We start from the raw sequence: 27,385 nt of genomic DNA, 5'->3' as shown, positions 1-27,385 counted from the left end.
TTAGTGTCAAACTTTAATAGCAGCATTTCCAACTAGGCGTTGAATCACTTAATCAGTTACCACTCACTCGAGGGACTGTCGGCTGTTTTCTCAAGCTAGCAAGTTTGCAGCGCGCTACACTATCTCGCAGTACGTAACCTGAGCTGAGATCTGGCCCAATTTTTGCAATGTCATATACGGTCACGCTGGGCTAAGGTCTGCCGGATTATGCTCGAAAAATAGAGTATTATGCTTTCGGGCGTCACCCGTGAAACTAGGGTATTATGCTCAAAATTATGCTCGACTGGAGTTATTATGTTCAAATTATGCCAGACTAAAATGACACTTCCACCCCCCCCCCCCCCCATAGGCCTGTATCTGTTACTAAACATTCCTAGTCTTTCATTTTTGAAGGAATTGTTAGACAATAATTATTCAGTTAAACATTTGATGAGCAAGCGAAAGGTCGGAAATTGTGAGGCATTGAAAGGCTTACTATATGTCTTTCTCCAATGAACTTGGATTATCGCAAAATGCACTGGGTACGAACGAGTCTAACGTTAAAATATCCCCACTTTTATCAACTTTGTACATTCTAGAGTGTCGCTAAGAGCGAGTTGCTGGCAAAATTTGCATACTCCTCTCACAGTTTTCAGAAACAGAGGCATTATGCTCCAAAAATATTAATATTATGCCAGCATTATGCCTGATGCTCCAGATATAGTATTATGCTCAAAATTATGCCGGCATAATCTGGCAGACCTTATGCTGGGCCCGATACAAACTCTCACCAGGCTGTTACGCTGCGGCTACCCTGCGAGCAGAGGCCCTTCGATCTTCCTAGATAAATCGGGAAGACTTATCTGGGAAGATGGAAGGGCCTCTGCGCGCAGGGTATGCTGCAGTCAGATTTGATCGCAATGCTGATTGACTTATAGGGGAATGTTGCAGGATGTGATTGGTATATGTTACAATTACTAAAGGAGGATATTACCATCGTCCTGTAATGCATTGTGGTCAAAACGGCCAACCCAGCGTGGCTCATTTTATTTTCAAAAGTGTCACCGCGGAGGTAACAGAGAAACATGAAATAATTTTTTAGAAATCCAGCATACTCAGTGTAAACTGTATCAATTGTACAATATAGAATTTCTACAGACGCCCTTCTCAGGTTTAAGATTTTGTAAATAAAAGCTTATACCAGTCTGATAAACCCTTGCTACGGGGGTCTGCTGTGAGATAATATAATATTCAGTAATACTTTTTTTAAAAAAAGCTTGGTATGTGGTTTGTGGTAAAATATGCATTTACTGTAGAAGGTATCAAAGAAGCTGGCTACAAGAAACTCAATACGCAATAAATATTCATCCATGATTAACATGACCAGTAGGTATCTTACTGAGCTGGCCCATATACCAACATGTACGCATCTTTTGCAGCTTCAAACAAGTTGTTGACCTCCAACACTACTGTCGTGAAACAATAACTACAGTTACAGTAATCTTCTGTCTGAATATAAGAATAAGTAAATGAATGCTACTATTTGATTGGAAACTTGTTGAAAATATTACTAAATGCACTCCTGCAACACGAACTTGTCTCTAATCATAATAAGATAGCTCCAATAATACTCCACGTTTAAGATGAAAAATTATTTGCTGGGAAAATACGGAGTCAAAAGGAGTCGATTGGGTTAGTTAGAATGCTTGAAGTATAATAGCATGGAATTTTGTCTCAATTCTCAATCGCCTCCTTGTTTGATTACGGAAATGAATAACTCAAAAACACTATAAATACAACAGATAAGCAATGACGCATGACAAAAGAAAGGTCACATGGTCAAATCTTACAGAAAACAGGATAATTTAATCAGGAAATCATTCTTTCTTCCTAGTGAAAGATGAGAAATTATGCAGACCTACTTTACCACCATATCTCATCTTTAAAGTGGCAAAAATTTCTCAGAAACTTTAAGTAAAATTCATCTTATTGAAAGAACCACAGCTGCTATAGTACTCTGCTGAAACTAACTGAAGATTGGAAAACCGAAGCAGACTCAGATAACATCATTGGAGCTACATTAATCGACCTTAGTAAAGCTTTTGATCGCCTTCCTCACAATCTACTACTTGAAAAACTCTCAACGTATGTTGTCAGCCTAGAGAGCCTAGAGTTACTAACAAATTATGTGAAGAACAGAACACAATGTGTCAGGCTTGGCAACACTCGCTCGACCACCGGGAAGCTAATGTCAGGTGTCTCACAAGGATCTGTACTTGGCCCGCATTTATTCAATATTTTCATAAATGATCTGTTCTACAACATTAAGAAGGCTAAAATATCGGCTTATGCAGATGATAAACAACTTTATTTCAGCAACGCAAACGCAAGAATTGTACAGAAAACCCTAAATTCTGAATTAGCTGTGGTTTCAAGTTGGATCACGGACAATGGCCTTCTGCTAAATCCTAAGAAATGTGAATCGCTAATTTTCAGAAGAACAAATCCCAAACACAACCAAACGGAGGAAGAGAAAATTAATTTCTCGGTCGATGGAACATTGATAGAGCCCTCCACCACCTGCAAATTACTGGGAGTGCACACAGACGAACGGCTAAATTTCAACAACCATGTAGCTTCAATATGCAAAAAGACAAGCAAGCAGATCGCAGTTATTAGTCGCTTTAGAAAGTTGTTAAGCATCCAAACTAAACTCACGCAATATAAGGCTTATATTTTACCTCATTTGACCTATTGTTCCACAGTGTGGATGCACTGTGGAAAAACGGCATCAGACAAACTTGAAAAACTGAACAAGCGGGCTCTAAGATTAATTTTTAATGACAATGCTAATACTTATGCTACTCTACTGGAAACTGCAAACATGCCTTCTCTGCACGACAGGAGAGTCCAGGACATGTGTATTCTTATCTATAAAGTCATTCATGGAATAACACCTACTCCACTTCGCAATCTGCTGACGCTTAGAAGTAAATCACGTAATTTACGGGGCGAATTGATTCTTGTACAACCCAGAGTTATCACCACCAAGTATGGACTAAACACCTTTAGGTACTACGGACCAAAAATCTGGAACTCTCTAAATGATGAACTAAGAACTTCTCCGATCCTTAAAAAAATTTGTAACACGCATCAGAAAGATCACCTTTGATGCATGTAACTGCTCTTTATGTAACTGTTAGACTATCGTTAATATTGTACCTTTTAGAATCATTATCTGTAAACAATATCGTATCATGATGTAAATAGTTTAATTTCAATTCATTCCTTTTTTGTTTGTTTTTAACCTCGACTCATTAGCTATTTAAGCTAGGAGCCTAATAAGCTCCAGACCCTCGAGTATAAATAAAGTTTTCAGTTTTCAGTTCATGTTTTCATCACACAGACTGGAGACAATCACCCTAAAATAGGCACAAGGCATGCTGGGAAGATGGTAACATCCTCCTTTACAGTCACCCTAAGCTGAAAGCATGATGATTTCTGGGAAACTGCCCACCTACCCCTCCCCTGAGCCGACATTAACACTTACCTCTCACCTGGGGCAAAATGTTGGCTTAGGGGAGGGGTAGGTGAGCAGTTTCCCAGAGACGTATAATGATCCCAAATTTTCTAACTGTCACCAGAGATTATAGGTGATCAAATTTCCTTTCTTATTTAATTATGAGACCATGAAAAAGACAACACTCAAGTGTTTAACATGTTAATTGTCAACAAGAAATAGGAATAATCTTATATTATTGTATTTTTTTCGTGCAATCATAGATTGAATTTTTTTCCTCACACATCTTTAAAAGATTTTGATCAATGATTGATTTTAATTGATAATCAACAAAATAATATTAGCTTCATTATTTTTTTCAGACTTGGATGCTACTGGTAAACCTCCAAGTGGAATTCTTGTTGGAAATCTTGCCTGGTTAGGATCGTATGATGAGTGCACAAAGTATGTTCCTGATGCACATTACTGCATGGCCTTCTTTGATACACCTATTCAACCACTGACCAAGGTGAGAATGCTTTCACCATTTGCTTACCATCCATGTTTGTGATGGAACTTGAGAAATACATTGTAACTTTTGAATGCCAAAACCACAGCTTAGTATCAAACAAATATGTTTCCCATTATTTGTGTAGCATTATATCAAGTCATTTCAAATGTTAAAAACAACAAGAATGAAGTTTGAAAAACTGTTAGGCTGATAGGTTTTCAGTGCAATCAGGGTGCATAGAAAGTCAGTTTTACAGCTTACCATTCAGGCAAGCTGCAGCTAGCATTTACTAGCCTGAAAGTCATTTTGACCAGCCTGAAAAAGATTTGATGAGCAGGGTTGATTACATTTCTTCTGTAATTTGAATTCCCCCAGAAAAAATCACTTACCCATCTGGCAAGTTAATAACAGAATTCAGTAGCCTGATAGCAAAATCCACTCCAGTCCCAGGTTATCGGACAGAACTTTCTTTGCATGCTGGCAATCCATTTTAAACTTCTTTAAGTTTGTCAATCCGTGTCTTTATCTGTAAGGAGACAGCATGGCCGAGCGGTTAGAGTAATGGATTTGTAATCCAGATGCTCTGAGTTCAAGTTCTGCCCGAACTGCTAGCTGGATTTGTTCTGGGTAGTCCTGAGCTCAAATCCACAGCCATGCTTGTAAATAGCCCAACTGGTTTGCCTCCTACCAGTTGGGATTTTTAACCTTGTTTTTCCATTTAGGTTTATTTGTTTCATTATCCCTGAAAAGCCCCATAAGGGAAGTGGATAATTAAGTTTTTCGAAGGTTTTCCTTCCTAAAAGAAGATTGTATAAATTCATACTTCTAGTGAGAAGGGTATTTTGCTGAATGCAGAATGAAGAATGCAAAAGGCCAAATGACTCTGAAATTTGGTGATTATGGTTAGGAAACAGAGTGAATCAAGTTCCATTTAGAGTCATTATACTGGAAAATTTCAGTGGCAGATCCAGGGGGAGCGGGGGGGCCTTAGGCCCAAAAAAATTTTTTGGAGACCAGGTCTCCCCTCTCATCTCAGGGTCTGGATGACTGGGCCCTTCCCTTATATGAAGGTCTGGATCCGCCACTGAAGTTGACCTAAAACTTTATTCACTCTGTTTCCTAACCCTAATCACTAATTACTTCAGTGTCATTTGGAGTTCTGCATTCTACATTCAACGTTCTGCATTCTGCAAATGAAATACCCCTGCTGTACTTTTAGAAAAAGGGGAAAATGATGTGTGTAGTGAACTTTTAAGTACCGATACTCCTTATTTACTAAGAGTAACTTTTCTCTTTTCTATTATTCCAGGCATTTCCTATACAATGGGGAATATGTGCACCCAAACAATGTGATGAGCAAGATTTAACTAACTTGGTGGATAAATTTCTTGCCTGTAAGGTAGCCACTGTTTATATTAAAACATTTATTTTTTCATTTACGCTAACTAGGACTGTAGTGATACATTTGTTCTGCATTATATGATACAGATCATAGACATGGTGTACAAAAGCATGGTGTAGTACTTATTTGATTATAATCAATGATCAACTGGGCAGCGCGCCAAGAAGGTGGTGTGTGATATCCCAAGACTAGTGTGCTGTTGGGCTAGTGAATTCTGTTCTTAACTTGCCCTTAAAATAATGTCCAGCGTTGGCCACAAGATCCCTACTTTCCTTTTTCATCCTTATACAGTGTAGTTCTACACTTCTCCATGGTGTGGAAGTGTGAAAGAACCCTACTTTCCTTGCTCACCCCAAGTTCAACACTTGCATGTGAAGTTTTCCGGGGGAATTCAAATAATTTTATAGAAGTGTAATCAATCCTGCTGGTCAAGATTTTTTTTTTGGGGGGGGGGGGGGTGGGGGGGAATGCAAGTCAAACTGACTTTCTGGATAGTACATGCTAACTTCAACTTGCGCCAAAGGAAACAGCAAAACTGTCTTTCTTTGCATCCTGAGGGGCAGTCTGATTTTTTCAGATGGTCAATATCAACTTTAATCTTCACTGGTTCATCTTAGAGCGATTTTTGTATGACCGTGAAATAAAACATGCAAACAAAACAGAAACAACAAACAAACAGAAATAGAGCAATTTGATTGGTTCATCAAACAGATACAAACATGCGTGGTATTTAGCTTGTTAAGCGAACCTTGGATGAAAAACCTTCATGCTGGAGAACTTTCAAGAAATCAACCGATACTTCGCTTAGACTTCATACTGCAACATGATTGGCCAATCGAACAATGCCTTCTCCATATTAGGTTTTTCTTTGGCGGGAAAAAGAAGAGGCCATGTTTTGACCTCTTTATCCATTGGCTGATAAAACAAATAACGAACTCTTGCCAAAACCATTTTTTCTAAGTGAGCTTTGTCAGAATTACCCCACCAGACTAAACTGTCTGTAAATGGAGCATGTCTGTTCCAGCTGAACTGCATTATACTCAGCTCTTGTAGAAGGACCAGTCTCACTCTCTTGTGTGAATAATTGCAAGAAATTTGCTAACGAACAGCGATTTAGGAAAACAGAGATAATTAAAAAAGAGTGTAAAAAGCTGAGGTTTCGGCATCATCATGATGTCATTGGCAAATTGCCTTCTTGTTAGACACCAGCTCATGATTAAACGGAACCTTTTCCCTGCAGCATTTGCCTGAAAATTAGCGGTACGGCTTGTCTGTGGGGAGAAATCTATGACTGACCACTTTTCAAATTTGCTTTCCTATAAATTTGTTATTATAAATGTAAGTTGTTAAATGTTTTTGTGGATTTTACTTATGTTTTACTCGCAGTGAAAATCAATGTCAAGGTTAAGTGATAGCACTCAAAAGTATAACAATATAACATAGTTAACAGCGTGATCAGAGTACTAAAATTATATGCTCTCTCTTTTCCTTTTCAGTTCTTAAATTAGTTAACATAACGATTGAATTCAGTCCACGAGTTGCTGAAGCAGGAAGCAAAGAGGCTAAACCTATTTACTGCAAGAAAAAACCAGAATACACAACTGGGGTAATAATTACCCTGTAAGTACATAGCTATAATTATGAATCTTTGAAATAAAGATTTCACAGAATTTATAGTATTATGTTACAAAGTGAAAGAAAGCTGGGTTACTTACTTGGAACAAATGCCACTAAATCGTAGTCAACAGTTACCAGCACCGTACAAATGACTTATGGAGAGAATCAAGCAAAACTAACTTTTTAAGAACAACTGGACAATTGACAGCTTAACTGACAGAGGACCAATAACGTTGCATTTTAGTTGACCAGTCAGGTCAAATAACCAGAGTTTAATACCATCAGCTAATGTGATACAACTCACTTTGACTCTGAAGATGACTACCGCACAGGTTGTCGAAACATCAGTCACTGTCAACAACAAAAGTCCTGTTCAGGACTCAATCACCCGGACAATCATACTCAACCTACTGATGATGGTATTATTTATAAAGAACTTGCTCACGTTCTTAAACTTCAACTTGTTTAATCAGAGCATAGTAGACTCACTTGCGGCCATGACAGTAAACTGTGACAAAAGCAAGCCGGAGTGCACATCTGCAAATACCAAAATCTGATTGGACATTAACACAATGCAATACCATCACATTACAGATAAGAATATTTTTTATGTACAATTTAGGCCCCAAGCTAATCTACAATCAGCAACAAAATTGTTGAGACATTGTACTCAAATAGGGTAACTTCGGAGAACAAAAGAGTCTGCACCCCTCCCCTATCCCGTCAAATTCAAAGTTGGGGTGTTTGTTGTTTTCTCCAGGTAGCTAGAAGAAGGGCACAACATTGCACGGAGGGGATGGGGGAGGAAAGCTTTATTTCCTCCCTTGGAAGTTAGCAAAATGTAAAAAAGCCAAGTTTTGGGCGAAGAGTCTCAACTCATTTTGTCACCGATTGTAGCTCAAGTATTATGTCATAAATTTGCAGTATTGTTCTGCTATGTGATCAAAGTTAATAATGCAAATTGTTGCTGGAAATATCTATATGTTTTTGTTTTTACTATTTGTATCATGTATTGGTGTGGCAGTGATTGATTATAATCAACCATCAATGGAAAACTTTAAGCAGCACGATAATAAATTGTAGAAAATGTTCAATAGATTATTCCGGGAAAAAATCTCATCTTGGCAAATAAGCGTATTAAATACTTGTGTGTAGTCCTTTTATCATCTCATAATTCAAGGAGAAAGAGAATTTAATCACCTCAAAACACAAAAAAATTTTGAGGTCCAGCTGAGAATCAGACTCACAACCCTGTGAGGTCTAGATCAGATGCTCCAACCACTGAGTTACTAAAACTCTATGGCAAGCAGAGTCGAATCCACTTAATGATATTTGAGCATAAAATACAAGTTAATGTTGGCAAGTGCTAACCTGTGAGCCTGCAGATCACTGCGGTTTACCCCACGTGGTATTGCCTTATTTAGCACTGTGCCTTATACTGGTATTATTATGCTACACTGTAAATGCCCTCTCAGTCAGCACTTTCTTCGATCGTTGCAAGTTCAAGAAGCGAAGTTGACCCTCCTAACCTCCCCTTATTATAGGCTTCCTGTAGTTGCTTGTCTTAGTTGCTTGTTAATTTTACTTTTTGCTTATTATTTGTTTTTGTTTTTTCTTTATTATTTGTAAGCTTGTCTGTGTTCAATTAATAAATTTAAGGTAGGGAATTGCTGCCTGCGGCACCCCATCAGCCTTGTGCTGAAGCCCCATCACAGAGGGGGCATGTGTATTCTGCTGGACTTGGTTAACTTGGCCAAGGACAATATCCCAACCATATGGATGTGGGAACCATGCTTGCCTTGCAGTAGAGGCGTGAGGCATCCCCTCGGCATGGCGCCATGTGCCAAGACCCCTCATCTGGTGGGTTATCTGGTTGGTGGGTTCTATCCGAGCCTTGCTGGCTTTACCCTGCCCAATTTCGCCTACCAATGCCTTGTGTGTTGTGTTATTTCTTTGTCAGCACACCTTAACATTAATGCCCCTTATGTGAAACATATTGAATGTTTGAAATGATTACAGTACTGTACGTGGCCATAAATCATTGCATCCTTGAAATGGTCTTAAAAGGTTTGGTGTCAAAAGGTAGGTTTGGTAATGAAACGTTTTGTTGAATATTTTGTTGTCTTTTCTTCTTGTATTTAGAACCTTGTGTGGAATAATCTTGTCTCTCTGCCTTGTTGGAACAGTCCTTGATGTACTCTTTAGCTTTTTCAAACCACGCCCATCAACAGTGAACAAAAGTGATGGATTTATGCCAATCAGAAATGTTTCCATAGCTACTGATAATGATCAGGCTCCTTCTCATGTTCCAGTCTTTGGAAAACATGATGGTACCAGCGACAACTCACAAATGATTCATTCCCTCCCTGAGGGGACAGTTAGTTACAGTTCTTCATTAACCAGCTTTCCTGAACAGCCAAAGGAACCAAGTAAGTTTTGAATGTTATCAGATAACTTTTTTAAACTGATTCTTGCCGGCTTCAATTGGTATTCTTAATTATTTTGCAACCAGTTTAGCCAGGACGGTTAAACATAGCACCATGAAGCCATAATTGGCTTTTACTTAGCGGGGATTGGGGGGGTGGGGTTGTTAGCTAAATGGCCAATTCTAAGGGAGTGACTGGGAGAAAGGCTTGTACAATGATTAGGGCAGCTTTCTGTCTTGCCTTTTTCACCTATCTCTGCTGCAGTAAGGTCACATGCTGAGGGATCAATTTCCTGTGTATCTTTTGAACCAGATTTCAGGCTTGCCAGCAGCAGATGTCAGTTTTCCTTCTCAGGTTATCTTAACAAAGTGAACATTATCGTTGCAGTAGAATGAACAACTAAAGTGTTTGGAAAAAAATAACCTGAAAAAAATTCAGGCTTGACTGGGAATCAAACCCAGGCCTGACCTTTCCATTGGCCAGACACAATGTTCTATCCATTGAGCTAATCAAGCTAGCTGGAGAACAAACCGTTGTGACAGAGTTGCCGTGGTTAGGGAAAAGTCAGGGAAAACGAAAATTTTTCAAGGTAAGGGAAAAGTCAGGGAAAATCTTTGATATTATCAAAGTCAGTGAAAAGTCAGGGAATTCTGTTTCCTGGTTTATAGTTCATAAGTTTTCAAGATTTTAAAATAAATTTTCTTTTGGAAAAGATGAAAAGTATGCTGCAAAGCAAGCAAAGCAATCAATTTGGCACTCTACATCTGACACATGTAGTAGTTGTGGTTAGTGGTTTTCGTTGTAAATGCTTTCTTCCAAATTCCTTCTTCCTCTTTCCATGAAAAGCGGAAATAGGGTGAAATGAAGAGAAACTATCGACGGCCTGCAAAAAAAGCTAAAGTGAATGTAAATGTCGATTGTTTCTCAGTAATAAAAGGTCAGTGAAAACTGTTTAAAGGTCAGTGAAAAGTCAGGGAATTTTTAACTTTCTGATGAGTGGCAAGCATGTTGTGAGTTCGTAATATACCTGATGGTGGAATTGACATGAATTGATGAAATGAATCATATTTTGAACTGCAGAAAGAGATCATGTTCACTTTCATATCTGCACTGAGTGTTTTTGTTGATTGTGAAAGGCAATTTATTTGTTTAATTGTTTTTTTTATACACAGATGTGGTTGCAAAATTCCTTTTGTGTTTTTCTCTTATCCAAAACACAAACCGTATTTTGAGTACTAAAGTTCCTCCAGGCGCGATAACATCAATCAATGGCATGAGAGTATTGAGTATGTGGTGGGTTATACTTGGACACTGTTATGCTTTTCAGACCACGGCTGGTCTTCCAAGTAAGTTATTTCATATTTTTATCACTGATAAACTCCCAAAAATCTACTTTAGAAGAAGAAATAATTCTAGTAGGCAGCAACTGTTTCAATATTTTAAAGGCAAAAAGGACCTTTTGTGCAACCCTGGGTCTGAGGAGTGTCAGTGTAGGTATGAGAGGGGGGTTGTTTTCCTCTCATTGGGTGGTTCGGCCAATACTTTTGCAGCTTTAGGATGGTGTAGTTCCCTCCTCAGTTCCTTAGACATTGCATCTTTGGTTGCTCACCAGAGACATTCTGAGCCCATTACTTTAATGGAGTTTTGCCAGTGATTCACAGAACTGTGTTCTAAGTCATTTTCACACTGTTCACCATGAACAGTTTCACGGAAGTATATAGGGTAGACTAGAGAAACGTTAAACAAATAACCCACTAAGTAAGGGACCCTTGAAGTCCAATGATGTCTGAAACCACAACCTAAGTTAGTCCTCCTTTAACCCATTTGCCCCCTGGAATTTTTGCCGAAAAACGCTTTTTGAAGCTAGTCAAGCAGTTTTTTGGTCACTGTTGTGCTAGAAAGAGCTAAAACTCACCATAAAGCCATTTATAGGTCGTACACTTTGCGGCCTTCTGATCCAGATGCAAAATATATTTAATCCGTTTACTGCCAAACGCTTACCCCTTAACTGTGAGCATGACTGGTTGGGGATACCAGGAACAGAAACTAGAAATGACTTGCATTTAGTGTGTCTTTTCTTGAGTGATGTATTTTTGTATGTTTTGTAGGTAACCTTTTTACATTTTTTGGCATAATTAATCGCTTTACATTTCAAGCTATCCAAAATGCAACCTTTTCAGTTGACAGTTTCTTTTTCTTGAGGTATGTTATAATTATTACATATACATTGTAAATAATTATAATTAATAATGATAAATACTTGATTATCCCCTCTCCTTAAGAGGCTTTTCAGGGATAATGATACAAATGATTTAAATGGAAAATAACATTGACAGGAATTAAAAATATAGACTGTAAGAGGCAAACTAGTTGGCTTTTTACAAGCCTGACCGAGGATTTGAACTACTGAGAACAGATCCAGCTAGTGGTCATTGCAGGACCTCTGGATTACGAGTCCAGTGCTGTAGCCTGTGGGCCACACAGCCTCCACAAAAGCATACCACTGGGGGGATTTGGATGTTCCTTTACATGGTTAAGGTCTCCAAACGCTGTTTCTGTTTGTATGATGGCAATAAAACAGATTTGTTTAATTCTAAACATTCTAATCTCATTTCTTGTCAGTTGCAGTACCTTTGTACTGTCCTTTTTTTGTTAAAATGTGTAAGAGCAAAATTCCTCCATAATAAAGAAAAATTACAAATTTCAAAATATTGGCAAAATCATCTAAACGACCCCATGTTTTTTCCACTTTAAAATGTTAAGCAATATCGTTAATATAAAGTGGCAAAGTTTAAAGACATTTCACCTAGGGAAATAAGAAATATTAAGAAAAAATGATCAAAAATGACAAAATTACTGCCTCTCTAAGGATGCAATGTTGCCATGGCAATGGCCTTAATCCAGAAAATAAAACTTGATAAAGGAGCCTTCTTATATGGGTAACCTTAGCGGTGGATCTCGTGAACAAAATCCCAAAGACAAAGTAACTAGATTTCGTTCTGTAACGTATGCTAGATAGCTAGGATTATTAGTAAATACTCTAGGGAGCCACCATAAGAGATAGCCAATTGAAGACTTACCATGATTCTACTTCTATTGTACTCAACAGTGGCTTCTTAGTTGCATTTTTGTCTCTTCGGCACATGGAGAAAAAAAATGGGCAGCTTCCACTCTTCAATTACTATTTTCATCGATTTTGGAGGTGAGTGAACAGCAGACATACTCTCCTTTTTTGTTCAGGTAAAATTTGCGCATCCAGCAGCAGGTGTACATTCAAAAGTAATGTTGGTGTGCTTTGCTCAAAAAACTGGAGAATTCTTGAGAAATTGCCCCTGTCAGCGGTGGCAGAGCAAAATAAAAAGTGGGGGCACTGAAAATAAAATTGGACCTTCCATTTTTTTTCCACCCCCCTCCTCCCCCCAAAATGAGCAATAAAAGGTGGCCTCTGTCTTTTTTTTAAGACGCCAACAACATTTTGGAGCCCTTGGATGTTTGTTTGTTTGTTTTTCCTCCATTTATTTATTTTACAAGCCATTTATATTGTATTACAAGATTGAAGAATTAAAGATGCTATTTGAAGAATTAAATATCAGGTTACAAGAATAAATGGAGAGGGCAGGATATAGTTAAACTAATTACTTGCCCTTTGATTAAATTACAGTTTTTATTTAGGTTAAAAGAGAAAAAAAGAGAAAAGTATAAACCCTATAAACTATGAAAAATATATGAAAAATATTCAAAAGAGACGAAAAAAGAAAAGCACATACACACACACACATAAAAAAATGTAACATTTGAGAGTCGGTGTGGCGATGATTAATACTGAGCAAGATAACAGTTGACAAGTGCTCTTTTAAACAATTTTTTAGTTGTTTTTTCACGTATAGATAAAGGAATATCATTCCAATAATAGCATCCTATGACTGTTGGACAGAATTTTCTTAAATTTATTCTAAAGCTACTGGGATTTAGGTGTTGCAGGGATGCACTTCTTGTGTCATAATTATGTTGCTGAGATACCAAGGCCAACGTGTAATTAGACGGCTTTTTATCTACAAAGTGATCGTAAATCAGCTGGTAGGTATTTAGCTTAACAATGTCAGGAAGCTTAATTAGGCCTGAATGATTTGTTTCTGACCTTTGCTCAGTTGCCCAAGCGACTCTCTTACAAATGTTTCGAAGTCTTCTTCTTCTGAAACTTCTGCCTGTTGCTTCTGTTTTCCTCTCTTAGTTGCAGACATTTTTTACATAAAGGATTTTGACATGACAAGTTAAAATGGAAAAAAATTGGAAAAGAAACTTTAACTTAATTTCTCTTCAACAAGGAGCTTTAAATTTCGCGGCCATCTCACTCAATGACCGCTGATCGTGTTGGATGCAATCGTCAATGGTGCCAACAATAAAAACTATGTAGAAGAGCCTTCCTAAGGGGGGTGGTGGGGGGAGTGCAGATAAACAAAAAAGAAATGTCCCAATCCAACTGGCTACATACGTTGTTTCTTGTTTTGAACAGATGAGTCGACTTTTACTTGAACTTTCCAAAATAGTTTTTTTAAGTCCTAATGAGTTATTTATTATTCTGACTTTGGGTGCTGGTGTCTACAAGGTTAGTGGAGCAGGGTAATGCTCTAGCATGAGGGCAGGAACCCTGGGAGCAGCCCCCACAAGGCACCATCAAACTCAACCACTCGGTAGAATACTTAACCACCAATACTTACCTATAACCACCAATACTATAACCCATTATTTAAAGAAGGTGGGGTTGGGAGAACACAACACTAAAACCGCATGCAAGTAACAATGCTATAAGCAACTGTGTAAAACAAGACACCATGTAATTGTAGTGGGGAAAACTGCTAACCAGCTTTGGTTCGAGGTTAAATTACTTTTAGTCATTAAAACATGAAGTTAGTGATACTAGTTATAACAATATTAAAATTTAGTTTATATTTTGAATAGAGTCATGTCTTAGGTATGGGGGATATGATTGTCCGCCAGGGTGAGTGTAGCCTGCCCTACCAAAACAGGATTTCTTGGTTGCAGTCCCTGCTGTGCTTTTCACATCATTTACCAGATGTTGCCAAAGTCTTCCAAATTTTGTCTGAACAAGCTGGTTATGAAGAATCAGCCATGTGATTTTAGCCAATCAGAAACAGAGAAATATTTTGAATGAATTGATAATGATGATGATGATCTTAACAAATATAAATAAGTACAAGTGAGTAGTAGCTCTTGGTCAATGTTCCTAACAATTATTACTTGTATTACTGATACTCCACAGATTGACTCCAACATACATGTTTGTTTTGCTGTTTTGGGACAAACTGACAGTATTTCTTGGTGAAGGCCCTTATTGGCTCAATTATCAGTCAGATGAAGCTTGTAACAAATATTGGTGGTCCAATCTGCTCTACATCAACAACTTTTATCCTACACAATTTGGTTCTTCGGTGAGTTTTTGACATTATTGTTTTATTGTTTTTTTGGACAAACGTTTTTTTGTTAGGTCAGTATTTCACAACAGAGAACTTGTGTATTTAGTTTATTACCAGCAGCATAAAATGTAAATATAAAATTAACTGTCATGTTAACATCATAGATGAGAGGATAACATTGCATGTCCTCTTTACATACTTTTATATTAACAGTTAGCTTGGACGTCAGGATACGGTGGTTCAACTGTCTGTAGCTAGTGGTGGAGTTATAATGGCAGGAGAGGTTGACCACACCACGCGAAGCAACTTCCCCTATTCTTTTTAAGCTGTAGTGTAGGTGGTCCATACCTCTCGTCTCCTGTACCTTGCATTCCCAGCTCCCCCCCTCTTCTCTTGGCCTCCACCCTTTAGCCTTTCGTTTCCCCTATCTCTCCTGCTTCACTGTAGAACTCCCATCTTCTGCCCTTTCCTCTCCTGTGCCCCATACCCCTCCTGTCACTATTCTCACCCCTCACCCCCCCCCCCGCCCCCCTTGTCCCACTAGTGTGGGTTCTGTATCAATTCCTTCAAATTAGCTAATAAAAGTACGATGAAGGAGAAAATGCCAATCGCTTTATGTCCAATGACGTGATTATCTGAACTAGACAATGTCTTTATCAACCACTTTTTTAAAGACCCTTGTTCATGGTGAAGCTGGGTTTTGAATCTAGCCTCCTGCTCAAAAGTCTGGCGCTTATCCAATTCAGCTAAACTGGGTGGCAGTATCATTTGAAACCTAATATCAATGTGCTTTTCTCCACACTAGCTTTTGTGTATTCCATGCTTTGCGGATGACGTGGTTGTTTTTAATAGTCAAACCCCCTGTGGTTACTAATATGATTAAGAACATTTTGTTTATTATCTCCACCTTTGTGTCTCATAAAGCAATTTGGTTATAAGCAAGAATTCTTTTTTTCTTTGGCATTTCAAATGATTTTGAATGATTTTGATATCTCTACTCTTTTCAGTGTATGGTATGGGCTTGGTACCTCGCTAATGACATGCAGTTCTACATAATTGCTCCCGCCATCCTTTTTATGGCATACAGGTAACGTGTGTGACCGCCTACATATAAATCATAGTTCACTTTTCCATAGTTAGTACAGTTAAGCCTCCATTAAACAGCTACCTATTAACTGGCCACCCTCTATTAAGCAAAGTCCGAAAATAATTGTACAATAGAACTGTAAGTTAAATCTCTATTAAGTGATTTTGGCCGTTCCAATGAGAGTTTTCCTGTCATTTTGTCCTCTGTTAAGTGGCCAGGTGATAACTGATTGTGAACCTGTAATAACATTAGCCTGCATAGCAGGCGCTTGGAAGTAGCAGGGCACAAGAGAAAATAGGGCGCGCGAGGGAGACACGCATCTCCTTCTCACGTGCCTGCTACACAGGCTATAATAACATTTCAGTTACAGACATTGCCACCTTAGTCTATGTACTGTAGCATTGCTCTTGCAAAGTATGAACCCAAGGGTTAGTTATCCTGAGGGTGGCTGCTTAATGGAGGTTTAACTGTACCCAATTTAATACTTGAATTAAGAAATCTACCGTAAATGTAAATCCAGTTCGTTATCTTGTATCACGATAAATTACATGGATTCTTTATACTAGTGACAATTTCCTGTTTCCTTTTTTTTAAGCCTTTGAATAGGCTCTCCATTTGGGGGAAGCTTGGGGGAAGGAGGCTAAAAATGGTGAGGAGGTGGTGAAAGAAGAAATGGAAGTGGGGAGGTTGGGGAAGGTGGGAGAGGCTGCCCTGCCCTTTTCCCCTCCCCAGCTTTATTTGCAGCTCCTCGCGTGACTCGCTTTGCTTGCAGATGTTTTCCCCCTTTTCCCATTTAGGAGCCAAGACTCACGCTGTACTTTTTCCTCGTTTCTAACAAGGAAAATAAAAATATTTATAATCCCAACAATTCAAAAAATATTTATTACTACTTGGTATGTTATACTACTCAAATAGCATCTAAAACAAGTACGAACAGATGGTAATATTAGAGAAGTTAATCTACCTAAACCAGTTCAAGAAATGTCTTAAGACTATAGCACAGCTCATCATTTGGAAGGCCACATACCTTTTACTCGCGTATGCGCAAAGAATTTTCACTTTACTGGTACCTTGAATTTTTCTAAACAATACATCCACGAGTTGCCCATAGTTAACTTTGATTCTTATTAGATGTTATGCATAATAGTTTGTAATTTTCAAATTTGTAAGGAGGAAAGGAATTCTTTACTTTTAAATTGTAATTTGTGATTTTAAACAAGTGGGGGTATACATTTCAACTAGTTTTGTAAGCACTGAGCAAAGAAAACTTGAATCTTATGGTTAGGTAAAATCGATTCTAATATAATGCTTTTGTTTTGTTAGGTTTCGTCTTGTAGGAATGCTGATAATTGTTGGTGTGCTTATGGGTGCCAGTTTTATTACAACAGCCATTATATACGCTCACTATGACCTTGCAGCCGTGTTGTTAGGGGCGAAAGCACAAGCTAACAGGTAAGAATTGTCAAGATGGTTAATCATCCTTGCCACCCCAGAAATGTTCATTTTCTTAGGCTGCCCATTTAGGCACCGGATATTTTATCCTGTTGCATTTAACTGAATGTCATTTTGACTGGTAGCAGCGTATTTCATTTGTTTCAACGTCTTGTCTTCTGGTGTTTCTAAACAGCAATTTGGAAGGCGGAGAAAACTTTGTACGGGTGTATAAGCAAGCAAGCAAGCAAGCTCCCCTGGGGAGAACACTCCCGTACCCCTGGAGAGATTGCTCGCAGGTTTACGTTTGGGGTGCCATATTGTATTTTTAAGACATCACACAGGCATCCATACATAAACTAGGTTTAAAGGGACAGGTTCACGGTTAAGCGCATGCTCATTAATTGTTGTTGCAGGGCCAAAGGTGTAGATTCAATGTCTTTGACTTATGTGAAACCTTACTGTCGCATTGCACCGTACCTTGTTGGTATGCTGTTAGGGTACATAATTTTACACTTTAAGGACTGGAAGATGTCCAAGGTAACAAGTTAATACATACCTACATACATGACTTATTTGTTAACGCAGGTCAGATTACATTAGCCTATGAAAACAGCCGACATTTCCCGACGCCACCTCTGGTTTCCCCGTGTAATGACGTCTGAGAAACGAACACAGAAATTCCACTCTGATGACATGTCGCTAGCCAGATCTGGATAGTGCTTCTGATTGGTTGGAAATTTGCTTCTTCCAGTCATAAGCAATACCCAAATCTGGGGGTGACGCATCATCAGTATCGAATTTATGCAGTCGTTTCTCAGACGTCATTTCGCAGGGAAACTGGTGGTGGCGTCGCTGTTTTCTCAGGCTAAGGTTAGACAAAGTTAGTAGAGGACACCGGTTATGAAAGCTGGTAAAATCAGAGATGAAAACAACGGTGCTGCAGTTTATGTTGGAAGTTCCTTGACCGTGCGCAATTAATGCGGTGTTTTTTTTGTCAGTAAGTTCAAAATGATGGGAATGCTAATGAACGTTGTGCACGGTTAAGTCTAAAAAAGCTAACAAAAACATATAACAAAGAAGTCTGTGAGGCTTCATAAGCAAGGCAAATGTGCTGATGTGGTGTACTTGCAGTACAGTAAACACCAGCTTATGAGAACGAGCGGATTAAGAACATCAGGCTGAAAGTTGGCTAATAAAGCAGTGCCATATTTATAAGAACCAATTCAGCCTTGTTCTTATATAAAAAAAAAATAAAGAGAATGCCACGATAGGAAACCAATACAGTGTCTCAGATTAAAGTACTATGGTTTGCTGGCTCATACGAATCATTATACGTTTCTGGGAAACTGCCCACCTACCCCTCCCTTAATCGAACATTTTTCCCTACGTGATAAGTATGTGTTATTGTGGACTTAAAGGAGGGGTAGGTGGGCAGTTTACCAGAAACGTTTAATTCCATACAAACTCAGGGACTGCTGGTTTTGAGAAGCAAGAAATGTTATGAAATGTTAAAACTACTTGGTTATGATTACTCATATTATTAATAGTATTTTTTAATTGGAAATTTATTTTTTAGTGTAAGTAATAAAACATTGTAAACAGAACCAGGTTCCTAAAACTGGTAAGCTGACTTTCTTCCTTTTCCAAGGTGCGTACATATATGTTCAATGTTGCTGGGTGGTGTGTTGCAGTCGTTCTGGCTTTATCCACGCTCTACGGTGAATACAGTGCTGTGAGAAAGGACAATCCAAAGCCCTTCACTCGCGCCGAAAATATCATATACGGGACCTTCTCACGCTGCGCATGGGGCTTGGCACTAGCTTGGGTGATTTTTGCATGTCATCGCGGGCTCGGAGGTAGGTGTCAATTTGTTAGTCAGACTTGAGTTGGTTGTAGTCGAAAATTTTCTTAACATTGTAAGTGTTACGGAAACACCTAAAGGTTGTCTAGAGTTTCGTTCGCTAGTGGACGTAGAATCTTCTGAGGCACCTTTCAGGACAATATCGACAGCTCATATAAGTACCTTACCTTACCTTATTTACTGCAGTAACTCGCGTTTAACCCTAATCCAATGTAGGTGCCACCTATTTGACTGCACTAGAAGAGTGTGAAACAGAAGTTGAAATTATTTGGTGGACTTTGAGGAGTATATTGTGAAATATCAGCTGACTTTAAAGCATGTTTGAGCTCATTTCATGTAATTCTGACTGTGGTTTTCTATTTTGTAGGTTTGGTGGACAAAATTCTGTCAGCTCATTTCTGGATCCCATTAAGCCGACTGACTTACTGTGCCTACCTGGTTCACCCTATCGTCCTGACCACATATCTCGGTTCTCTGGAGACTAATCACGATTACTCTGATGTCCTTATTGTAAGTAACAATTCTGATGTCTTGAGTAAAACCTTCTACTCGAACTAAACATTAAACCTTGACTTGGATCCCTATTCGACAAAAAACTCCCAAAGTTCTTTAGTAAAATTCTGAAAAACATACAGCTCTTTGTGAAAGAACTGCAAAAGAGGTTTCATTTAAATGGTCACACCCACAGGCCCAAAGTTAGAACCACATACTAAAAATATAGTACCATGTCAAAATACAACAACAACAACAACGATAATTGACAATTACTGGACGAGGTTGAGCAAAATATCGTGATTTGTCAGTGGCGAGCAGATCAATTATTTACCGAAGGCGAAGGCTGAGGCAAATAATCGATCCGCGAGACACTGACAAATCACGATATTTTGCGATAACCGTGTTCAATAATTGTTTTATCATTCGATCACCAAGTTTGTTTTTTAATGAATATCTTCGGGAAGCGAAGCAATCTGCCGAGCGATCGCAAGAAGGAGAAAAGCGTGGTTTCGTTTACGCATGACCAGAGTATTATTTGCAGCCAAACACAGTTGGACGACATTGCGCATGAGCAGACCATTATTTGTGGACAGTTATTTGCAGGTCACTTGGTGGACTTTCGGCCAATGAAAAGAAGGAAAAATTTGCATCGAATGATAATAATCTTTATTTTTCGTTAACTCAAGTGTCGGGAGGGGAACCCCGGGAATGAGGCTGTATACAACAGTGATTTTGGAGGCTTTATTTATGATCTATTTACTAAGGGATTATTTGTGTTTTCTCTTTTTTCCCCACAGTCTTTCTTCTTTACTGGTTCGGTGGTCCTTTCATATGCTGCAGCCTTCATTGTATCAGTGTGTGTCGAGTTTCCCATGATGCAACTGGAGAAACTGATTTTTAAAACCCAACGCTGAGCTCTGATGTCTCTTAGGTCTCTTTTTGGCTCCAGGCCCCGGCTGTTTAGGGATGGAAGACTTTAAGTTAAATCTCGTACTCGTACTCCTTCTCGTCCTCAAATCTGAAGCTCTCTGTTAGTTGAAAGCCACTTTTGACTCATTCCCTGGAATAACATGAAATCTAGGTTGTATAACTAGCAGGTGTTTTTAAGGATTGCCACAGAGATGTGTTTATAGATAAAAACTTCAGCTAGCGTGCGAGTACTCTCTCCCTCTGGGGCTGCCTGTTGACCCAAACGACTCTCTCTCGTTGAAAATTTGCGCGCAAAGGAAGGTGAGAGGGAGGAAATCGGCGAGACTTCAAGTGTTTCTCCTTCCCATGGTCCCTTGTGCTTCGTCACCATTCTCTTGCGTTTCGCGCCCACCTCTGCGAAAAACGGGAAAGCGAAGCGCCTGGCAGCCTTAGGAGGATAGCTTGAGAAGCCGCTCGTGAAGGAGAGCTTAAGAAATGTCCATTTTCTCATCATTTTTCTCATCTCATTCCATTTATCTCCCGATGACTCTTTTTTGTGCAGCCAAAAATAAAGAAAGCAAAGAAGTAATAGAGAGGAGAAGTGTGACGTCACGTTGCCATGGAGAACGGCAAAAGAGCGACAAGTTTATATGAGCAAAACAACAACTTTGCACGTGCATCACGCTTTTTTGTACATGTCTTAGCCGTCGTTACACCACTACGACATGAAACTTCCTAATTTCACGCGCTCGTTCTATGAAGTTGGTGAACACAGCACAAAAATTTTCTTTTTCTTTTTCTAAACCTGGATACGGCCCTTTCGGATTCAACCCCAGAGAATTTTGCCAACATTTAACAAATTAAATGAAACTGAACTGTGAAAGAATGTTGCTACTGTTGCAATGTGACGTAACGACTTCTCCTCCCCATGGGCATTACAGTTTCCATTGAAATTAGAGATGATTTTATCTGGGAGATATGGTGACCCGTATGGGAGACCGGGAGATTAGTGTCGTATCCGGGAGAGTTGGCATGTATGCAGTATTCTCCTTAGATTCCGGATTTAAAATCCAGTCCTGATTTAAGATTCACGTATCAGCGCGTAATTAGGATCCAGACAAATCTCCTCCAGTTGAAACCTTGCTATGGTTTTTATATTTTAAGAAATTATATGATTTGTTTTTACAATGGAGGATTAAGGTCTCTTGGTTTTTTATAGAAAGCTATAGAACCTGTTTATGAGATCATTTTAACCTGCCTATATATTTCCTCAAAGTGATAAAATTACATGTAGTGTCAAGAAATTAATTTTAGTTCAGATAGCTAGGCGTTTCTTAAAGTTGCACGTATGGAATACGTTTGATTTTATTAAAACACGATCAATTAAGGAAGTATAAAGATCATACTCAGTATTCATTGAGGTTTCTGACGTTCTACAGCGTAGTATGTTATCTCTCATTTCGTAGTTTAGTTATCGCCTTCTTCATAAATAATGTACCTAAAGTATTTAGAAAGGGTATCTAGGGCAAAAAAGAAAACTGTACCTGGGTTAAGAACAGGGGCAGATCTAGGAAAGAGGCCTGGGTTCCCCTCATTTTAGGCCAGACTGGGGCCCTCAGGGCGAAGATATGGACTAGGTAGGACCTGCGCTTGTATTCCTTAGTTTTCTATTTGAATATTGATACAGGGCTCGAAAAACTAACGGGACTTTCGAGAAATGGCTCACTACTGAGAAATCTTGCATTCGCTATTTTGGAAAGATCAAGAGAGAATATAACAAATCGACCACAATTTTTCATGGTCTACACTCTTTTATAAAATAACTAAGATAGTACGCGCGTTCTGATTGGCTAAAAACCTATGGTTTATTGTGCCGGTAAACTCAGAGTTTTACTTAAAGTTATTTTATAAAAGCAGAAGCATATAACCCCGAACGGGGTTATATGCTTCTGATAAAAGCAATAGACCACAGTTTCTATGGGTTTACCGGTGTGATAACCCACTTGGGATGTTGGGAGAACACGAGAAAAGCTTGTAAATCACTCGCCATTTTCTGATTTTTGGGGCAAGACAGTTCTCCATATTTACGGTTAGCAAACGTACCAGAATGTTTGTACTGTAGATGAAAACAGGAGCCCATAATGACCATACTCCGGAGCGAGCAACTTCCATACTAGGCCTATGTCACGGCGTTTTTACGGACCAGTTTATTTTTAGACACATTTTAGGGCACTTTTTCCCGTGAAAATAGAATCTCCACCATGTCTATGAGCGCATTCGACGAATAAGATATCAAAAAGGAAAACTAAACGTTATTAAAAGGCAAAAAAAAAATCACATTTTTAGGTCTGTATGTTTTGCTGACTGGTTTTTGGAATTTAAAGATATTCAAAACTTGCGCCAAAACCGTTCTAAAAATAAACTGACCCGTGACAGCGCCATGACACATGCGCATGGAAGTTGCTCGCTCCAGGTTATGGGTTCGTGATGAAAAGTAAAGTGTTCTTCATTCAATCTAAAAAATGGGTCAATTCATAAAAACAGAAACTGACTTCTATACGTTGTGAGCTCGATGCACAGGCTACCCAAACTAATAGACTGTGTGCCCTTCTAATGATATTGTATGGGAAAAAATGGGAAACGTAAAATGCCGAAAAAATAAAGAAAGTTAAGTTATTGGGTAAAGTAAACTTTTCTCATATTCATACACCAAAGCAAGAGCCCTTTTAAAAGCTTCACTAGCGAGATAAATTAGAAACATCATCGATCATGCAGATCCAAATGGACCCGGGAAATAAAGATTCTAAAACAGCTGTAGAATTTACTTGTAAATTAACGAAGAAAAGAGAGATTGGTTTACGTTTGAAGGAACTTGTTAAAATTGTCGAAAATATTTTGAAAGGCACTGTCAACAATGACATCATTACATATATTTACTTGTGTTACTTAATGACGTCATGTAGATATTGTGACTGAAGATAAACGCCGGGAAAATGGCGGCAGGTTCTTCGTTTGCGGTGGTATTTTTCTCCTGTGTTCTCGTTTTCCTTCTATTTGCAACACCTTTAACTGCATCTCCTGGATTTCTTTCTGATTCCTACAGTCAAATTGCACAAAAGTTTGGAGTTCCATTTCCACTTCCCCAACTTCCAAGTTTGTCTCTTAACGTCTCTGTGCAATGCAACAACAGCCTCCACAATCTGTTTAGTAACCCCAAACTTCTGGAGTATTGTAAGTATGACTAAAATAAACGCTTGAACGCATTCGGTCAATTTCAAGGTTGAATTGAAGAACAATTGGCCTTTTTTCTGTTTTATTGCCAAAAGAATGAATTCTTCGCGCGATCTCGCCGCCCGGCGGTTATTCATGGTGGCCTACACAGCAAGTATAGTTTCTTTAGTGTCAAACTTTAATAGCGGCATTGCCAACTAGGCGTTGAATCACTTAACCAGTTACCACTTACTCGAGAGACTGTCGGCTGTTTTCTCAAGCTAGCGCGTTCGCAGCGCGCTACACTATCTCGCAGTGTGTAACCTGAGCTGAGATATGGCCCAATTTTTGCAATGTCATACGGTCACGCTGGGCCCGATACAAACTCTCAAGAGGCTGTTACGCTGCGGCCAGATTTGGCTACAATGCTGATTGATTTATGAGGGAATGCTGTAGGATGTGATTGGTTTATGTATATATTACAATTACTAAAGGAGGATATTACCACCGTCCTGTCATGCATTACTTACATACATACATACATACATACTTTATTTTATAACGTGACTAACACTTACCAAAAAACCTGGAAACTATGTAAAAGTGTTTAAAATGATATAGTATACGGATAAAAAACTGCATAAAATTATAAAATTTTTAAACTTATATACTAAGAAAACTAGGTTAAATTGCGAATAACGATCAATAAACTTACAACTATATAAAAGTGTTTATATAGTACATAGAAACTGCAATAAGATTACAAAAACTATATAATACTTAAAATAGTAAGAAAAACTAAGTTAAATTGCGAAAGGGACTATAAACTTGCAAGGTCGAGCTCCTTGAGTCCACGTTTAAAACTGCGGTAACTATCAATATTTCTTAAATTATTTGGAATAGTGTTCCATAGTCGGCAAAATTTGCTGTATCTACGACTGTGTCTAAATGGTGTTTAGACTCGGGCCTAATGTGGCATTTAATCTAAACAGTCAAATTTAATTGATTCAACTTTCAACTTCAACTTCAACTTTATTTAAAATTGAAAATATAGCAAGAGATACATTGGGACTGGCCTGCAGTTAACAAGGCTATTCGAGGCAGGCCAGGCTACATAATTTACAACAAACTAGACAAATACAAAGAAATTAAGCGTTATATAAGTATCTACGTTTTACATTAAATAGATACGTTCTACTTAAATGCAAGGACAATAATTAAGGTGAAATTTTAAAAATAAAATACAATGAAAATAACGGACAAGAGAATTACTTTTTCATTTTCACGATGATCGTATCCACATCAATATATGAGTCTTCAGTTTCAAGGAAATCGAGTAGCATTTCTTTTAGTGATCTTTTAAAAGCTTTTTTCGGTCTTTCTTTAAGAATTTGAGGTATCCCATTCCAAATTTTGACGAAAACCATATTGAGACGAATATAATAGGCTGTGCTGTTCAATAAAGTCTCTCGTTCTGTCGTACATAATTTTTTCGAAGATTCTATTGAAATTTGATAATAATGAAATTGGCCTATAATTAGAAGTGTCGGTCTCGTCGTCAGCTTTGAAGATAGGTATCATTTTAGATATTTTAAGTTTTTGGGGGTAAGCCCCAAGAGAGACAGACGTCAAAATGTCAAAACGTCCCGCTTCACAAACATTTAACCCGCGCATTAAGTTCGGCACATGTGAAATTCTACTTGTGAACCGGGCCTTACTGTCTTTTTTCTTTCCATTTTGAAGGAGGAAAATGTCTTCATGTGAACTTTCAGTTTATGTAGGTTTCTATATACAGGAGGCCATGCACAAAATGTGTTTTAGTGCTATCCTCCGATAAAATCAAGTGTGATATTCTCTCAATGCAGCACCATTGGCAATTGATTATCATCCTTTAATAGCCCTTTTGGTGAAAATGTAAAGCAGACCTTATTCTCTTAATTCAGTTCTTCCCCATTTGGAAATTTCGGATGATTGTATGTTTCTGGGAAACTACCGACCTACCCCTCCCTTAAGCCAACATCAACACTTACCTCTCACTTGGGGCAAAATGTTGGCTTAGGGGAGGGGTTGGTGGGTAGTTTCCCAGAGAGGTATAATGATCCCGAATTTTCCAACTGTCACCAGAGATTATAGGTGATCAAATTTCCTTTCTTACTTAATTATGAGACCATGAAAAAGACAACACTCAAGTGTTTAACATGTTAATAGTCAACAAGAAATAGAATAATATTATATTATTGTATTTTTTTCGTGCAGTCATAGATTGAATTTTTTTCCTCACACGTCTTTAAAAGATTTTGATCAATGATTGATTTTAATTGATAATCAACAGAATAATATTAGATTCATTATTTTTTTCAGACTTGGATGCTACTGGTAAACCTCCAAGTGGAATTCTTGTTGGAAATCTTGCCTGGTTAGGATCGTATGATGAGTGCACAAAGTATGTTCCTGATGCACATTACTGCATGGCCTTCTTTGATACACCTATTCAACCACTGACCAAGGTGAGAATGCTTTCACCATTTGATTACCATCCATGTTTGTGATGGAACTTGAGAAATACATTGTAACGGCTTGTGAATGGCTAAACCACAGCTTAGTATCAAACAAATATGTTTCCCATTATTTGTGTAGCATTGTATCAAGTCATTTCAAATGTTAAAAACAACAAAAATGAAGTTTGAAAAACTGTTAGGCTGACAGGTTTTCAGTGCAATCAGGGTGCAAAGAAAGTCAGTTTTACAGCTTGCCATTCAGGCAAGCTGTAGCTAGCATGTACTAGCCTGAAAGTCATTTCAACTAGCCTGAAAAAGATTTGATGAGTAGGATTGATTACATTTCTTCTGTAATTTGAATTCCCCAAGAAAAAATCACTTGCCCATTGGGCAAGTTAATAACAGAATTCACTGGCCCGATAGCAAAATCTGCTGGTCCCAGGCTATCGGACACCACTTTTATTTGCATGCTGGCAATCCATTTCAAACTTCTTTAAAGCCTGGCTCTCATATGCCACCAATGTATCTGAAACATAGCCGCTGGTATCGCCTGGGACACTTCTCGGATGAATGAGAACATGCGCCGCCGGCATCTAGAGCCATCGCAGAGCTCTATCGCTGGCATGCCTGCGAAGTTGAACTTGAGTCAACTTCGCAGGCATGCCGGGTGTAAAGAGTGGTATAGGCAATGTTGCTGGCCACTTCTGTTCTCGTACCTGAACAGTATCCCAGGCAGTACCGGGGGCCATGTCGCAGGTGCATCGGCGGCATATGAGAACCAGGCCAAAGTTTGTCAATCCGTGTCTTTATCTTTAGGGAGGCAGCGTGGCCGAGCGGTGAAAGCAATGGATTTGTAATCTAGAGGCTCCGAGCTCAAGTTCTGCCCTAACTGCTAGCTGGATTTGTTTTGGGTAGACCTGAGCTCAAATCCACAGCCACACTTGTAAATAGCCCAACTGGTGTGCCTCCGTTCCTACCAGTTGGGATTTTTAACCTTGTTTTTCCATTTAGATTTATTTGTT

General features: G+C 38.6%; 2 protein-coding genes across 3 annotated transcripts in view; both read left to right on the top strand.

The window, feature by feature from the left end:
• The window catches only part of LOC140952384 (nose resistant to fluoxetine protein 6-like), a 22,533-nt gene extending 473 nt beyond the window's left edge, over window positions 1-22,060 (top strand). The window contains exons 2-15 of the mRNA XM_073401804.1: window positions 3,862-4,007; window positions 5,299-5,383; window positions 6,888-7,011; window positions 9,151-9,437; window positions 10,607-10,780; window positions 11,543-11,636; window positions 12,544-12,636; window positions 14,716-14,884; window positions 15,877-15,956; window positions 17,280-17,408; window positions 17,804-17,927; window positions 19,039-19,246; window positions 19,619-19,761; window positions 20,544-22,060. Of these exons, the coding sequence (XP_073257905.1) occupies window positions 3,862-4,007; window positions 5,299-5,383; window positions 6,888-7,011; window positions 9,151-9,437; window positions 10,607-10,780; window positions 11,543-11,636; window positions 12,544-12,636; window positions 14,716-14,884; window positions 15,877-15,956; window positions 17,280-17,408; window positions 17,804-17,927; window positions 19,039-19,246; window positions 19,619-19,761; window positions 20,544-20,660 (1,973 nt within the window). The 3' untranslated portion in view covers window positions 20,661-22,060. The remainder of the gene's footprint in view (window positions 1-3,861; window positions 4,008-5,298; window positions 5,384-6,887; window positions 7,012-9,150; window positions 9,438-10,606; window positions 10,781-11,542; window positions 11,637-12,543; window positions 12,637-14,715; window positions 14,885-15,876; window positions 15,957-17,279; window positions 17,409-17,803; window positions 17,928-19,038; window positions 19,247-19,618; window positions 19,762-20,543) is intronic.
• A 1,552-nt stretch (window positions 22,061-23,612) lies between these two features.
• LOC140952385 (nose resistant to fluoxetine protein 6-like) overlaps window positions 23,613-27,385 on the top strand; it is a 33,703-nt gene continuing 29,930 nt past the window's right edge. Inside the window, exons 1-2 of one of the 2 annotated variants that reach the window (XR_012167348.1) lie at window positions 23,613-23,886; window positions 26,227-26,372. Coding sequence is in view for 1 of the 2 variants with exons in the window: in XM_073401805.1 (XP_073257906.1) it covers window positions 23,649-23,886; window positions 26,227-26,372 (384 nt within the window). In the remaining variant the exon portion in view is untranslated. The remainder of the gene's footprint in view (window positions 23,887-26,226; window positions 26,373-27,385) is intronic. The other variant, XM_073401805.1, reaches the window with a different exon arrangement.

This window comes from Porites lutea, chromosome 11 (genome assembly GCF_958299795.1).
Source record: "Porites lutea chromosome 11, jaPorLute2.1, whole genome shotgun sequence".
NCBI classification, from domain to species: Eukaryota; Metazoa; Cnidaria; class Anthozoa; order Scleractinia; family Poritidae; genus Porites; species Porites lutea.
This window is presented reverse-complemented; position numbering and strand designations above follow the sequence as displayed.